Source organism: Arvicanthis niloticus, chromosome 10 (genome assembly GCF_011762505.2).
Source record: "Arvicanthis niloticus isolate mArvNil1 chromosome 10, mArvNil1.pat.X, whole genome shotgun sequence".
NCBI lineage: Eukaryota > Metazoa > Chordata > Mammalia > Rodentia > Muridae > Arvicanthis > Arvicanthis niloticus.
The window spans coordinates 60,574,053-60,589,474 of NC_047667.1; the positions used below are offsets into that span (position 1 = coordinate 60,574,053).

Sequence of the window (15,422 nt, forward strand, 5' to 3'; positions counted from 1 at the left end):
CAGAGAAATGTCAATAACCCAGTACTCAGTAGGTCACACAAAGGACACTTGTTTACAATGTCAGAGCTGCAGTGAGGAGGCAGTCCGTTCTCAGCTGCGAGTGTTCACTTTGTGCGGCAGTTCAGAGATTTCACTGCTGTACACGCTCCAGAAGATCTGCACAAGCCGGAGTAGTGCCTTTCAGGTTGCAAGCACATTTTAACTGGTGGATAATTTTTCAGGTTTAGAATCTACAAGGAGGAACAAAAATTGAATACAGTTTTTGTAGAAAACAGTGGAATTGAAGAATAGTTCTCAACCTGTGGGTTGTGACCCCCACAGGGGTTGGATATCAGATATCCTGCATATCAGATATTTACATTATGATTCATAACAATAGCAAAACTAGTTATGAAGCAGCAACAAAATAATTTTATGGTTGGGGCCACCACACCATGAGAAACTGTGTTAAAGTATTGCAGTATTAGGAGATTGAGACCGCTGCTGTAGGGTGTCACAGACAGGGAACTCATGGACTTGAGAAGTCGCTCTGCCTCTTAGCAGTACTTGAACATACATTGTAAGCCTCAGTTTCTTGTTTTGTTAAATACAGACTCTTTGCTTTATAGCAGTGCTGTCAGGCTTAAATGAGGTGAAGTACACTATAGTAGGCTTGGGCCCGTCTTTGGCACATAGTATATATATAATAAGTGATAATTGCTGGTGTTGCTGCAGATAATAAACATCACTGGTAATGCAACTTACACTTTTATTATAAACCAAGTGTAGAATTTGACCTTCAACTTTTCAATTCATATTTTATATATAATTTGACATTACCTTAATAGAGTGCTTTATTTTATAGACCTTTAGGTCCCTTTGTATCTTATTTATGTTTGATCTCACTTCTGTTTTTAATGTACTCTGAAGAATTGTTCTGAATGAATTTTTGGTTAACAAGTACGTAAGTCTCAAAATTGAACTGTAAGCTATAAAGCCTGTCTCCTCACTGCAAGCTATAAAGCCTGTCTCCTCACTGCAAGCTATAAAGCCTGTCTCTTCACTGCAAGCTATAAAGCCTGTCTCTTCACTGCAAGCTATAAAGCCTGTCTCTTCACTGCAAGCCATAAAGCCTGTCTCTTCACTGCAAGCCATAAAGCCTGTCTCTTCACTGCAGGCTATAAAGCCTGTCTCTTCACTGCAAGCCATAAAGCCTGTCTCTTCACTGCAAGCTATAAAGCCTGTCTCTTCACTGCAGGCTATAAAGCCTGTCTCTTCACTGCAAGCTATAAAGCCTGTCTCTTCACTGCAGGCTATAAAGCCTGTCTCTTCACTGCAAGCTATAAAGCCTGTCTCTTCACTGCAGACTATAAAGCCTGTCTCTTCACTGCAAGCTATAAAGCCTGTCTCTTCGTAACTCTTCCCTCTCAAATTATCAAGCTATTCTTTTACACTATTGAAGAGGTATTCAGTTTTAATCCCTAAGTAATTGTGCCCATGTGTATATGAGACTATATGTCCTGAGAATTTACTGTTGGGAAGAACTACTTTGCTGGGCATGGTGGTATATACAAGTAATACCAGCACTTGAAAGGCAGAGACTGAAGGCTCGTGAGTTAAACATCATCCTTGGTAACAGCAAATTTGAGGTCAGCCTCTACTTTATGAGACTGTCTCAAAAATTGCAAAATGAAGAGTCACTGCTGTTGTCTGGTTAGAAAGTCCAATTTATTGGTGCCCTGCAAGTCAGCTTTTTACTATGTAATTTTAGGAGAATTGTTACTTCCATGGAATGTGCGAGGTAGTTAGGGTTTTACTGCTGTGAACAGACACCATGACCAAGGAAACTCTTACAAAGGACAACATTTGATTGGGGCTGGTTTACAGGTTCAGAGGTTCAGTCCATTCTCATTTAAGGTGGGAACATGGCAGCATCCAGGCAGGCATGCTGCAGGAGGAGCTGAGAGTTCTACATCTTCATCCAAAGGCAAACAGGAGAAGACTGGCTTCCAAGCAGCTAGGAGGAGGGTCTTAAAACCCATGCCCACATTGGCATGCTTCCTCCAACAAGGCCATACCTCCTAATAGTGCCACTCCCTGGACCAAGCATATTCAAACCACCACAGGTAGTCACCCAGAAGATACAGCCTACACCCTTGACATTTCTAGACTTCAATCATTAAGTACTGTTGAGAATGATATCACAGTAGTGACGCTGGACTCTAGCTCAAGGAGACTCTCCTTGCAGCACGGTCTAGTAACCTGACTATTTAGTAGCTGTCCATTCAGCCAGAATACCCTACTCTTTGGTGTTTTGTTTGATTTTTGACAGTCTCACTGTGTAGCCCTGGCTGCATGGAACTATGTAGTCCAGACCTACAGAGATCTGCCTGCCTCTTCCCAGTGCTGGGATTAAAGGTGTTCACCACCATGCCTGGCTCAGAATATCCTACTTCTAAGTATTCCAGTTAATCTGTGTTTTCTGAAGGTGAGAGATTTTTAATTCTCTTTTTATTTTACACCAATGATTATTTAAACTAATGATTGAGGGTTTTGTTTACAGTTGCTTGAAGACCAGTTTTGTGTGATTAAAAAACCATGTGAAGTGTTTTGCAAAACAAACAAACAAACAACCCCCAAAAAACAAAAAAACCAAAATGAATGTGCTGGAGTTGATTTCTTATGTCTGTGTTTTTAAGTTTAAGAATTTGATGGAAGCCTGCATGTTAACCCTGCCTATAAACTGTCTGTCACTGTTCAGACATACCTTGTGTCCGTCTGGGCAAAGGAGTCCTTATGGCATGTCATGTTGGAGGTACTTCCTCTGTGAAGTTATGTTGACAGTAGCCGTCTCACTATAGTGAATTCTTTATATGTCAGCTCAGTATTTGTGTGCAGTTTCTTAAGATTCTAGGGTAGGACTGTTTAGGCTCTTCTCTAGCCTTTTACTGAGAAGACTCATTTAAAATGGAATTGGTTTGAATAAGGGATTTAAATAACCTATTTTTTTCAGACCAGTCAAAGAGACAGAAAATAAATTTAAAATGATGTAAAATAACACACAGCCTGTGTCTGCAACTATATTTTGATTATAAAATGAGCATTATTCAAGCCTTTTTAGTGGAAATTTTAGCAGCTGAATCTTTTATTTTCATCTTTCTACCTGGAAATCTGTATTCCTAAAGCATTTTTGGAGACTTTGGAGAATTTATGCTTAGAAAGCTATATTCTAATTATGCTAATTATATATTAATTTAATATTCTTTTCAGTATCAGATTGAGACCTAGATTTCAAGCTATTTTTAATCTTAGAAAATTTTGAGATAAAATTGGTTCTATTATAGGAAAGTACAAATTAATAGAATGTTAATATTTCTTATAAGATATGTGGTATTGTTTGTTTGCTTTAAATTTTTTACTTTCATGTTACTTTGTATTTTAGATTGTGAAATTTTAATGACCACAATGGAAAATGTAAATCCTATAACATCTCATTAAGTAGGATCTTAATGCTGATATTCTTGGATTATATGTTTAATGTGGATATATATATTTATTTAATGGTGCATTGTAATATACCCATTTATTCACATGCTTGCATTTGAGTGCTTATATTCTCCATATGCTTACAAACTCCTTAGGAAGCATATGCAAACAATCAATCATGATATTTTAATGGGACAAAATGTGACCACATATATTTTTCTGTAGATTAAGTACTTGTGCTTGCCTCTCTCTTGACTTAGTATAGACGTGGTTTCATATGTTTGAATTGGGGTTTGTGATCTTTAGTATGGTGTGCCATGTGAAACACAGAGCGATGCTCAGTATGTGCTGGGTTCTTTCTGTGTACTGTTCATTTATAAAGTTAATACCGTGAACATTCCTATAAAATAGGTTTGTGTTTACATCTTAAACTGTTTTTCCTTTTGTGAACCAAAATTAATATGATTTGGATGTTTCTTCATATTGCTGTCATGTTGCTAATAAATATAAATAAATTCTCTTCCTAAAGTAGTCTTTATTTCTGTTTAACATATTCAAGTGTGTGTTATGTTGAGATGTTTTTACCAGTCTTCACTATGTTGAATGGCAGCCACAATCAAGGAGTGCGGTAACAATCATAAAATATTTATGGCTTCGAGTGGGTTAATAATTGGCTCCTGGTACTTTCTTACCAGTCTTTAATGTGTCCAGTCTAGAGTCTTCTGGTCAGTTTTCCTGCGCTGCATGTTACTTCACTCTTCTTCCTTCCAAGGAAGCCCGTCTTCTCTCTTAGCATGTTGCTACGTTCATTCAACTATGATGAAATCTGTATCTTCGTTTTCTCTCTTATTTTGGAGTAACTTAGTAAGATTCTGGGACAGACTCTTCAGGATGCTTGAGCTGATACCTGCAGAATGAGTTAGAGCTCGCTAACTCATGGAGGACAGGAAGTGGTAGGCATGAAGGCATAGCAAGTGCTTGAGTTGACACGCCATGTCCTAGATAATTAATTAGATAAATGTGGAGGAGTTTATAGCACAGACAGTTGAGGTAAACATGATAAAAATTGATTGATTAGATAGATTGATTAGATACATGTGGAGGGTTTATAGCACAGGCAGTTGAGATAAACATAGCAAGAATTGGATCATAGTCCATAGTAATCTTGTGAAACCATGTCATCCCAGGCCATACTGATAGTCGTATAGAAAGTGCATTAGGTAAGTATAAGCTAAGATTATGTCTGAGGTTTAAATTCCATCCTATTCCTCCATTTGATATGAGCCAGAGAATGGACTGAACGTAATTTACCATGTGAATCTTCTACCTTAACATGTGCCTGGTGCTCACTTACTCAAGCAAGATTAGTCAGTGCTGCCTACACTAGATGGAGCAGTGTTACGACTGTGTGTGTTCTAGCCTTGCATCTTACTGCTGTGGAGGAGACTGTCATGGTCACCTATAGCTTTTATTTTAATGACTAAAAGTAATCTTGGTTGAGAAAGAGTAAGCTGACAAAAGTAGCCGGGGTGATGGGGTGGGGTTGTGGGGACAAAGATAATGCACAATTAGAAAGGTGGCCGGACAATGAAGACATGAAGGTTATTGCATAAAGTTTGTAGGGAGGCTGCAGTGGTCTTTCGGCCTTAACCTGTCTATTGCTATTCCTCAGGTCACTCTTCCACTCACTACTAATCTGGGGAGAGAAGCACGTGTATGCCTCGAACTTGTTCATTCAACAAGATGGGTTAGGATCAAGAAACGTTGTAAGTGGTAGCTCTTTAGATGGGTCTGTCCTGTTTAATGTTGAATCATAGTGATTATACCAAAAGTTAATGTGTAAGTGCTTATATTCTCTTCTGCCCTGTGGCTACTCAGATGCCACACCTTCTATGTGGAAAAAACAAGTTGTATAACAGTAATACAAATTCTTCTGTCACTGAGAGAAAGGCTTCAGATTAATATTTGTTAGCTATCTATAGACATGTTTGTTGTTGAAACATAGTCTCATGCAGGCCAAACTGGCTTTGAACTTGCTGTGGAGTCCACCTTTCAAGTGTTACATCACAAGCACGCATCTCCCTAACCTACTATTTTTGGACTGAACTCCCTGATGAATCCTTAAGACATGAGTTTTAAAAAAGTAGGAGGTGTTCTGTTTCTGTGACTACGGATTCTTTTTGTATCCCAGGCTGGCATGAGCTCTCCCTGCAGCACTGGGCTGTGGCCTCCAGTTGGATCTTGTTCCCTCAGAATTCAGAGTTCTATGGTTATAGACATAATCTGCCATGTCTCGCTGGGTTTAGTACTTCAAATACATTTTAGATTCTAGCTACCTAAATGCTATATTTCTATGTTGTGTCCTAAGAAACTTTTGAAATATATTCTAAGTACTCCTTCTTATTTTTAAGAAATTAAACCTGGACATGGTGGCACACATGTTTAATCCTAGTGTTCTGGAAGCAGAAGCAGGTGAATCATAGAACGTTCCAGGCCAGCCAGCCTTGTCAGCAACATAGTGAGTGACTCTAGGGCTATGTAGTAAGAAGTCCCTGTCTCAAACCTGCCCTCTTTCTCCCTGTAAAGAAATTCATTGCTGCTGATTGGTGACCATGTGATTCCACTCCACAAATGGACGCTCCCATTCATACCTTTTCCTGGTTGCTCTGTACAGTGGCTGTGACATTGCCAGAGTCCCTATTAGTTTCTGTCTCTTTAAACTAAAATCAGGGAGGTAGAAATGCTGCGTACATTTTACTTTTTCCAAGGCTTGTTCATCTCTGGTTTTCTGCCTTTTATGTTGCTGATAAAATTATTCTGATGGTCTATAAAACTCAGTTTTCTAATTTGCCTTTAGATGTCAGAAACCTACTATCAGAAAAGTTCAAAAATCAGTGATGGGTAGAGCACTTCCAAATAATATTTAGTAAGCTTTTTTTTTTTTTTGTACTGAAATCACCTGTACATCCTTCAACTGAAGGTCAATTTGCAAGACTGAGGATAAGAAGAAACGTTTTCCTTGTACTGTTGAGATAGGGTGTGCCAATTGGATACTTGCTGCTTTCTGTTTAAGAAATGGGGTTCTGATAACCCAGAGATAGATCCGAACAGTAAACCTCAGTTTTGAGCCAACAAAATTTATAATGTTTTTATTTTTCAATAAGATGTTTGATAATTGTCATTACTTACAGAATAAACTGTAAGTTGGATGAATTTTTTTGTTGTTCTGTTAAAGCATAGCATCTTTCTCCTAGAGTTTTGTGTATGGATCAGGAAATTGATTGGAGATTGTTTACTATGAAACTGTTTCAGAAAATCAATAAATATAACTCTGAATCTGTAGGGGTGTGTTTATCTGTCAGTTACAATCTATTATAGTAACATTTAAAAATATGTCCTGGATTTTTAAGGATTTCATATTGGCTTGGATCTCTAACATTCAGTCCAGATAACTAGTCTTTAAATTCAAAGATTAGTAGCTTATTTAGTGTCATTTCCAAGTAAGTTTGGTAAGCTAATTGTTCTCCATTGTTAGCACTGAGGATTGAGCCCAGATCCCCTACATGCCACACAAACACTGTACCAATGAGCTACATGTCTTTTTTTTTTTTTTTTTTTTTTTTGAGACAGAATCTCAATGTTCTGCCTAAGTACGTCTCTGTATTCCAAGAGCATCCTCCTGCCTCAGCCTCTTGAGCAGGTCTGAGGACAGCCCTGCAACTTTTCTTACTTTTTGATTCACAAAAGCATTTTCATGTGTCACACCACTTGTTTGTCAGTATATGTTACCCTTGACTGAGAAACTGTCTTGGCCACACATTCCTTGATTCAATTCGTGCTCAATGGAAGCTTTGGATGGTTATGATTTGCACTAGTTTGGGTTAGGAATAGTCAATTGGACGTGTATCTTAGTCCTCAAGTGCCTACGTTTGATTAGCTTAAATTAATTTGAAAAGGGAGAGGAGGGAAAGAAACAATTATTTCGGGAAGTAGTGGCTATTGTGAGATTAGTGTTGAACCTGACCTTGGTTTTGCACTGTATCTTCGTCTTCCCGACTGCACAGCTGTCACTTGTCCAGCTGACGCAGCTGTCCCTCCTCTTCAGTCCCCTGTCTTACCACCTAAGCTGTACTCTTGTTACCTTACATTGGTAGGGCATTACTTTCCCTGGTCTCCTGATTTTTCTGGTTTCTAATAGCTCCAAGTGAACATTTGTAAACATTCTTGACTTCCCAGTTTAAAAAAACACAACTCTCCTTGCCTTTGTAATAAAACCCAGAGTTTCCTTTCTGTATTTACTGACACCTGTGATCTTTGGCAGTTATGTCCCTCCCAGGTGGTCATAATGGCTTTTGAGACCCTGCCCATGGTCAGCCTTTCAGTATCCAACCATAGCATTTGTTATTCACGCTCTCTGCTAGAGCGACACACTCTTCATTCCTGCTTCAGAATCTTCGGCTCTCATCTGGAATGGCAGATCGTAGCTCTATCTCTCTGTCTGTCTCTGCCCACCCACCCATCCATCCGTCTGTCGTACCCAATGGTTTTGTAATCTTTATCATCTGCTTACATTGGTATCATATGTGTATTCCTTACTTGTCACCATGATAGTCCAGTTCTCAGTACAGAGTTTGTGCTTAACATTTTTTTTCTTCAGTATTGATAGTGATTAACTGTGTCTGTCTCATTTTTAAGGGTATTTTCTGCAATTAACTAGGATTCCAGTGTGATTGTAACATCATTCCTAACTAGTATTGGTATCTAAGTTCTTCAGTGTTTACAATCGGGCCAAGTATGCATATATTTCATAATAAGTAGCATAGCAGATTCTATTGGAGCCTGTGCAAACAAGTGAATTGAATGCCTTGTGACAGATGCAGAACTTGTCTGTGTGACTGGGAGATCCTTACCTATTTTACCTGGGTTTCTCCATAGCTCAGGATGGGAAAGGATGACAGAGGCCACTAGCTGCAGGGAGCATTCAGTGCACAGACTTCCACTGTATCTCCGTGACTGTAATCATAACTTCCTGGGAGATCTGTAGCGACAGCTCCTTTTGAATTTGGAGCGTCACGTGATAAGCTTTGAACTTGTGCTGAAATCTAGGGTAGCAGTGCTGATGTGAGTATATGGGGCAAGGAGTAGGATCTAGGATCAGTGTTTTAAAATCAGATGTTATAGTGCTGGAGAGATGCCTCAGTGGTTAAGCTCACTTGCTGCTCTCCTAGAATGCCCAGCTTTGAGTCCCAGCACCCACACAGTGGCTCACACCCTTTTGCAATTCTTATTTGAGGGGATCTGACGCTTCCCGTGGGCACCAGGCACCTCCGTAGGGCACAGACGTACATATAGGCAGAAACACCTGCATGGGGGACATGAGCCTTCACACAGGAACCCGTTTAAGTCATGCTTCACCTCCAGTTCCCAGCCTTCTTTGGGGTCTGATGCTTCCCTTAGCTTTTACATGTGAAGCTGTGCAGCAGCCTCACAGCCTCACAGCCTCACAGCCTCACAGCCTCACAGCCTCACAGCCTCACAGCCTCACAGCCTCACAGCCTCACAGCCTCACAGCCTCACAGCCTCACAGGGGTTGATTTTCCATCTTTGATGCTGTTTTCTTCTCTGTTCTTTGTCCTTATGGCCTTTTTGTTGGCCTCTCAGTCAGGCTGTGGGAGAAAACCACACTAATACTAATTGCACGATCACTGTGGTCTATTTACTGTGAAGTTACTCCTAATGTCTTTTTCATTTTATTTTTAAAAGTAACAGATACAGGGTTTGAAAGTCTAGAGGTCAAGTGTGGTGTACAATGCCCTTCCCTCTGCCATCCCTTCCACACTAGTCCTGCCAGAACAGTAACTGCCACTGTGCGGTTTCGGACCGTCTGAGAGATCACAGGCTACGCTTAGATCTTCATTGGAGTAGCAGCATATTTCAAATTATTAAGCAATTTGCTGCTTTATATCAGCCTTTTCATATAAATACTTCAATAAAAATCCTTTATTGTGTAATAGTGTCTCACAGTATTTAGTGTTAGTATCTTATTTCCAAATAGTGCTTTAATTTCTTTGTGAGTGTTCTTCATTTAATACAAGGAGTCTGAGATAGGTATTATTGTGCTTTCTATGTCATATACCAGGAAATTAGGCAAAAATGGTTTACCAGGGCCTCAGGGACCAGGCTAAGTGAATAAGGCAGCTTGTCATGGTGCTATGTAGGCATGAGGATTCCAGCATCCACAGAAAAGCTAAGTGTGACTAAGCTCTCCTGAGGTAGGTGGGAATGGATCACGATGGCTTCCTAGCCAGCCTGACCAGCAGGAGGGGCACATAGGAAGGGATGCACCAGCTATCAGTTCACTGAGAGTCTGTCTCATGAGAATAGAGCATAGACCTCCTCAGGCTTGCACATGGGTACACACATGGGCACATACACACACTAGATAACCAAACTTGTTCAGGATTATGGCAAATAGTTGGTAGTGTCAGGACTTAATTTCTGTCCTTTGGGCCACTCCTCAAGGATGTAACTGTCAGGCACCTTAGGCTTCTCTGAAAAGGCAAAATGCTTATATTTCTAGTTCATTTTCCAGTTGATTTTATAAATCTAGATGGGCATATTGGATCTCAAAAACAATGGATTTTAACTATTTTGGTCAATTTAATGTATTAGGAAAATTATTATTTTGTATTTGGTTGATGCAGCTTGATCGTAGTTTTGAAGGTGCAGTATTTTCATCATGTACACACCCCCATCCCGTTCCCTCAGCTTTCCCTTCCTTTACTCAGGGATCTTCTTGGTTTTAACCTGTTAGGTCACAATTTGCATTTTAGTCCTTTTCAAGTTCTTTAGAAAGGAAGTTGTGAATCCTGTGAGTCTTTCTTTCTGTTCTAAGAGGTTGGTGAGGTAGTCATGTGCCCTGGAGTACCTAGACTCGCATTAACATACAGATGCACAGGTAGGAGATTTCCGGAAACTGAAAGAGAGACAGGACCCAAGTTTGGGCTGCTGGGTTCTCCATTTTAACAGATTCAGCTTTCTGGGAATCTCCCTGTGCTCCTTGGGTATAGTGAGTGCTTTTGCTTGAAGGTTCACTTTTGAAACACCACAAGAATGAACTTAAATTTATTGTCTGCTTACACAAGTTACTTGATTAAAATCTAACTGGGTTTTATTCTGAAGATGGATGTGCGAACTTTTATTGTTGGTTGTTTATCTTTTGAAATGGTTTGAAATTTTATAGAAATAAATAATTTGTCTTCAACCAAAAGCTTGGCATTATTGCCGTGAATGCATGGGTGTACTCCCGTCATCCCAGCCTAACATACAAACCTAGGGCAGCAGGAGTTTGTACTTAGCTCAGGCTCTGTGACTCCACCTCAGAAAACTATCCCAACAACCAACAAACAGATAAACAAAACACAAACAGGCGACACGCACAGCAGCAGAAGCTGAGTGGGCATGCAGCTTCTAAAATCCATTGCTTCCACCAGTTCATCACCCTCATTCTTTTCTGGAATATAGTCTTGTGCTGTCTGCCCTTAACTAAGTCTTAGACATTATGTCTGTTATTGAGATGCCTTTACTTTCCATTGGAATACCCTTAAAGGTGCAGCTGCCTCACCAAGGTGAGTTTCCTGTCCTCCAGTGTCTGAGTATTTAACTCCGCTTCACAGTGGTACACTGTGAAGGACGGGAAGGGCGCCGCAGACAGTTTATGTATGGAAAAGTAAAGGTAGCTTCTTCATACGTACACATACACTCTGCACATTATCTCATTTCCCGTAGGTAATTGTTGATTTTATTTCATCACTATGAGAATATAAACTTGTTTTCACAATAATTTGTAATTAGGAATTTCATTAAAAGTGAATTAAGACATGAATATGTATGAAGAAATGAGATGTTCTAACCATGAATATATGGCATCCCAATGTCTTGAGTGAATTACAGACTTTACTCATTTCTGGGCCATTTGTTTTATATATAGATTAAATGCAGATAATTACTCATTTGACAGGTTATTTTATTACTTTGATATATCTCTAAGTACCATGTGCAGTTATGGGGTGATTATTGTTATAATTTGATTCATTAATAACCAAAATTATCATTTTTACATGAATTCAGATTTGAAAGTTGAAATTTGGTTTTATTTAAAGTTGTACTGACTTTGGCTTAGTAACATAATTTTAAAATTGTAGGTTTTTAATAATTTTTAAGTTCCATATTAAACATAAAATTTAACTATTTTAAGTCAAACTATAAATATTGGCTTCTGTAAGGAAGCATGAATATAATTTATACCTGTTTCACTTAAAAAAGCAATGAATTAATTTTATTCATTACATTGATGTATTAGGTTTAAGATTTATCTTTAATATTTATAGATCCTTTGGTCATATCCGCAGAGCATCTAAATGTCTGATAATTATTCAACTACTTAGTCTAACACTTCAGCAGTACTGCATGGATTATGGATAATAAGTGGTTAAGTTGCTTAGAAAATATTTGCAAACTTACTAAGATGCATTAAGCGAAGGAATAAAATTAAAAGTTCCTAATCTAATGTCATGTTTGAATGACCATTTTTAAAGTTGTGTGTGGTTTTCCCCAAAGACTGCATGTTTCTGATTCAAAGTCCATTTTATCTGCTCTCCTCGGCTGTCCCACGAGAGCACATCTTTCCTCTGTAGAATGCATTTTATTTAATTTTATAGTTTTTATGATACCATATATTAGAGATTGCCAAAAATATAGAAAAATTTTAGAGAACATTTTTGGATTTGATGGATTACCACTCTTGAAAGGGAAACAAAACACTAAATATTTCTAATCCTGCATTATTTACCGCATGGGTGGTTAAATGCTACTTTCAGCCTCATAAAATTAAAAGGGAGAAATCTGCCAACTGTAGCAGGAATTGGATTTAGGAAGAGTGGTACAGAGCCAAAATATCGCTACAGAATTAAATGTCAAAAATCTTCCTTAATAGTAGATATATAGGTCACAGTGCTTGGTTATGATTAATACATTTAATCTAAATCACAGAAAGGTGCACTCTCCCTTTCCATAAAATACAATAGGACACAAATCAGTTTTACTGTAGATGGATAACAATTGGAAAATAATGCATCTTCCCGCCCAATAAATTGTCAGTTATACCTTTTAACTAAAATCAATTCATCATTCCAAAATTTATTGCAATTTCTAATAATAAATCTCCTCAAATGTTTATTCATTTGGCTTTTGATACATTTCTGCCACTTCTGCTATGGTCTAATGTTTTCTCTTTTGATTCATTGTAAATTAGAAAATCTATTTTCAGTCAATTTTCTAGTGAGGAAGTTAAAATCTATAACCCTGCTCCTTCTTCACTCTTCTGTGTACATTTTAATACCCTTGAACTTGAACTTAAATGCAATCCAGTAAGTTCTTTTCAGTAGGAGATTAAAGGACTTTTTAGCGTAACTTACAGGAAGGCTGAGGTTTCATAAGACGAGTGCACAGACAGTTGTTAGGTGACAGTTCCCATTGATTCATTTTGAATTGAGGTCCATGGGTGTGCCACCAGTTCATGTAAAGTGTTCACAGGGAGACAGGATCTGTTTGAATTAGGGTCAAATACTGATCATAATTGGAGCCTACCTCTCAATAGCATTAACTCAAAAGTGCCATTGCAAGTGAGCAGGGCCACTTGGTGTCTGACCCACGGCTTGTACTGAGGTCTTCTCATTAGTTTGGCTGCACACTGTTATTTTGTAAATATGTATTTTTATATTGCTGCTTCATAGTCCATCATAAGCCCGAGAAATCATCTGCTTATTCTTACGGAGTATATCCCCAGAATGTAGTTGTTATCTTCAGAAATTTCATTATGTGGTGTATGAACATTTTCCATTTTTGATATCTTAAATTGCACTTCAGTACATCTTCCCACAGTGCAGTGAGCGCTAGCTGTGGATGCAGACTGCCGTCCTTTCCTCTCCCCAGCACTCCCACTGTGCTTTCATACACAATTTGAGAGTGAAAGCAGGGATCAGCTGCTTCTCTCACTCATTCAATGAAAATGCATCTATTCCCAGCACGTCCCTAAGCTGAGTGTCAAGTCTAAACTTTTAAATTCTTACAGAGAATTCCCCAGCACCTTTTCAGAATGGCTATTGTGAGGAATGAAGACGGTAGGAACTAATCTGACTGAAATCCGTAACTTATTGCAGATTGGTGTAGTTGCAACCATAGGAGACGATACATGACTGATGTAGCAGCTAAAAGAAAGCAGTCCTGTGGTCAGAGCAGCCTTCTGAGAACTCGGCATTTTGACTGACTTGCATATTAACATGAATATTGTACTACAAAGATCAGACTTTACTTGCAAGTCTTTTTTTCTTTTTTTCTCTCTCTCTTTTTTTTTTTTGGTGGGAGGGGTTTTGTGTTATTGGGGATTGAATCTAGGGCTCACACTTTGAGTCTCTTTTATTTATCTCAAAGTAGTACATTAAAAAAAAAATCTGTGAACTTAAAAAGTAAATATTAAGAACTCAATTAAAAATTTAATATTTTGATAGATTCTTTAAAATATATTATTCATTTGGGTTAACCAAATTAATTTCTATATTAAAAATTACAAGTTTTGATAAATGCAGCTAGCTATACAAGCTTTAATCTCTGACTTCTGTATACTTCTTAATTTGTTTTTCTTATCACATTAAACATGAAAGTATATCAAATCATGTTCTTTCAAGTAAAAATACATAAATATCAAAAGCTTGTGCCTTTTAAAGACCAGTAATAGTTTTTATTAGCATATATTAATATACTTAATATTTTCATTGTAACATTTTCATATACACCCACCCACGCACGCGCACGTGCGCGCACACACACACACACACACACACACACACACACAATGTACTCTGCTTAGTTCACTCTTATGACCCTCTGTTGCCCGTTCTTCCTAGCTAGACCCCACTCTGTTTTCCTGACTTTGGTTTGTTGAACCAATGAGTTTACTTAGTGTCATTTAGAAGAGTATGAATGACTTAGCAGTGATACCACAGAAGAAACCCACCTCTTCTCTGCAGCAACCAGCAACCATTAACTGTCTATATTTCCTCAAAGAGAGGTGGGGTCTTGTGAGTCCCTACTCCTTAGCAACTTTACAGGGAGGAACAGGCCATTTTCCTCCACCCCCCCTCATAATAGAATGTTGACCACGCCCAATCTTAGGCAGGTCTGTGGATGTGATCACAGAGCTCAGAAGTGTCAGGGCTATGTCATGCCTGGAACACAGTGCTCCCCGTACTCCATTCCACCAGTCAGCTCTCAACATACCTAATTTAGAGCTGAGCACTCAGCAGTCACTCCTCAGCACTTTGATGGGTTCTGAGTTGCTATAGTTACCTCTTTCCCCTGCAGAAAGAAGCTGCTTTGACCAGAGCCTACAGCACACAAATCTGTGGATTTAATCCAGAAGCCACTTTGTTGATGCTGGTGCCCTTTACTTATCTAATTTCTGAGTGTCAAATAGAATTCCTTTTGTCCCTCTCTGCATCTTTGGCTTTAGGCCTCTTACTTCTCCTTCCTATGTCTATCTAGTTGCTGTGTCCTGAATGTGACTTGTCAACATCTACTGATCTACCATTGTCAGCATGTGAAACATTGCAGGACTGGGGTTCAGGTTTAGAAATGTTCCCCTCAAGATGCACCCAGTTAAGACTTTCTCTGAAATCTGTGCCAACCCTTGAGGCATCACTCTCTTCCTTCAGCCTGACCTCCTGCCTCACTCCGGACAGACAGACTCTTGTAGCAATTTCTGGAATAATGCAAACAGTATAGACCTGAGAAGACAATAATTTCTTCCGTCACATGCTTTCCTGACTGTATGTTGTTCACGGAGCTTCAATGCTCTCATCCGTAGAGGAGATGAGATGACATGAGCTATATTGCTCCTT

General features: G+C 38.8%; 1 protein-coding gene across 6 annotated transcripts in view; it reads left to right on the plus strand.

Annotated features, from left to right (window-relative positions):
- The window catches only part of Gpatch2 (G-patch domain containing 2), a 142,869-nt gene that overhangs the window by 19,733 nt on the left and 107,714 nt on the right, over positions 1-15,422 (plus strand). Inside the window, exon 6 of one of the 6 annotated variants that reach the window (XM_034513361.2) lies at positions 2,312-3,323. The exons of the other annotated variants lie outside the window; for them this stretch is intronic. Coding sequence (XP_034369252.2) covers positions 2,312-2,395 — 84 coding nt within the window. The 3' untranslated portion in view covers positions 2,396-3,323. Of the gene's footprint in view, positions 1-2,311; positions 3,324-15,422 lie in introns of those variants that run through there. 6 annotated transcript variants of the gene reach the window in all.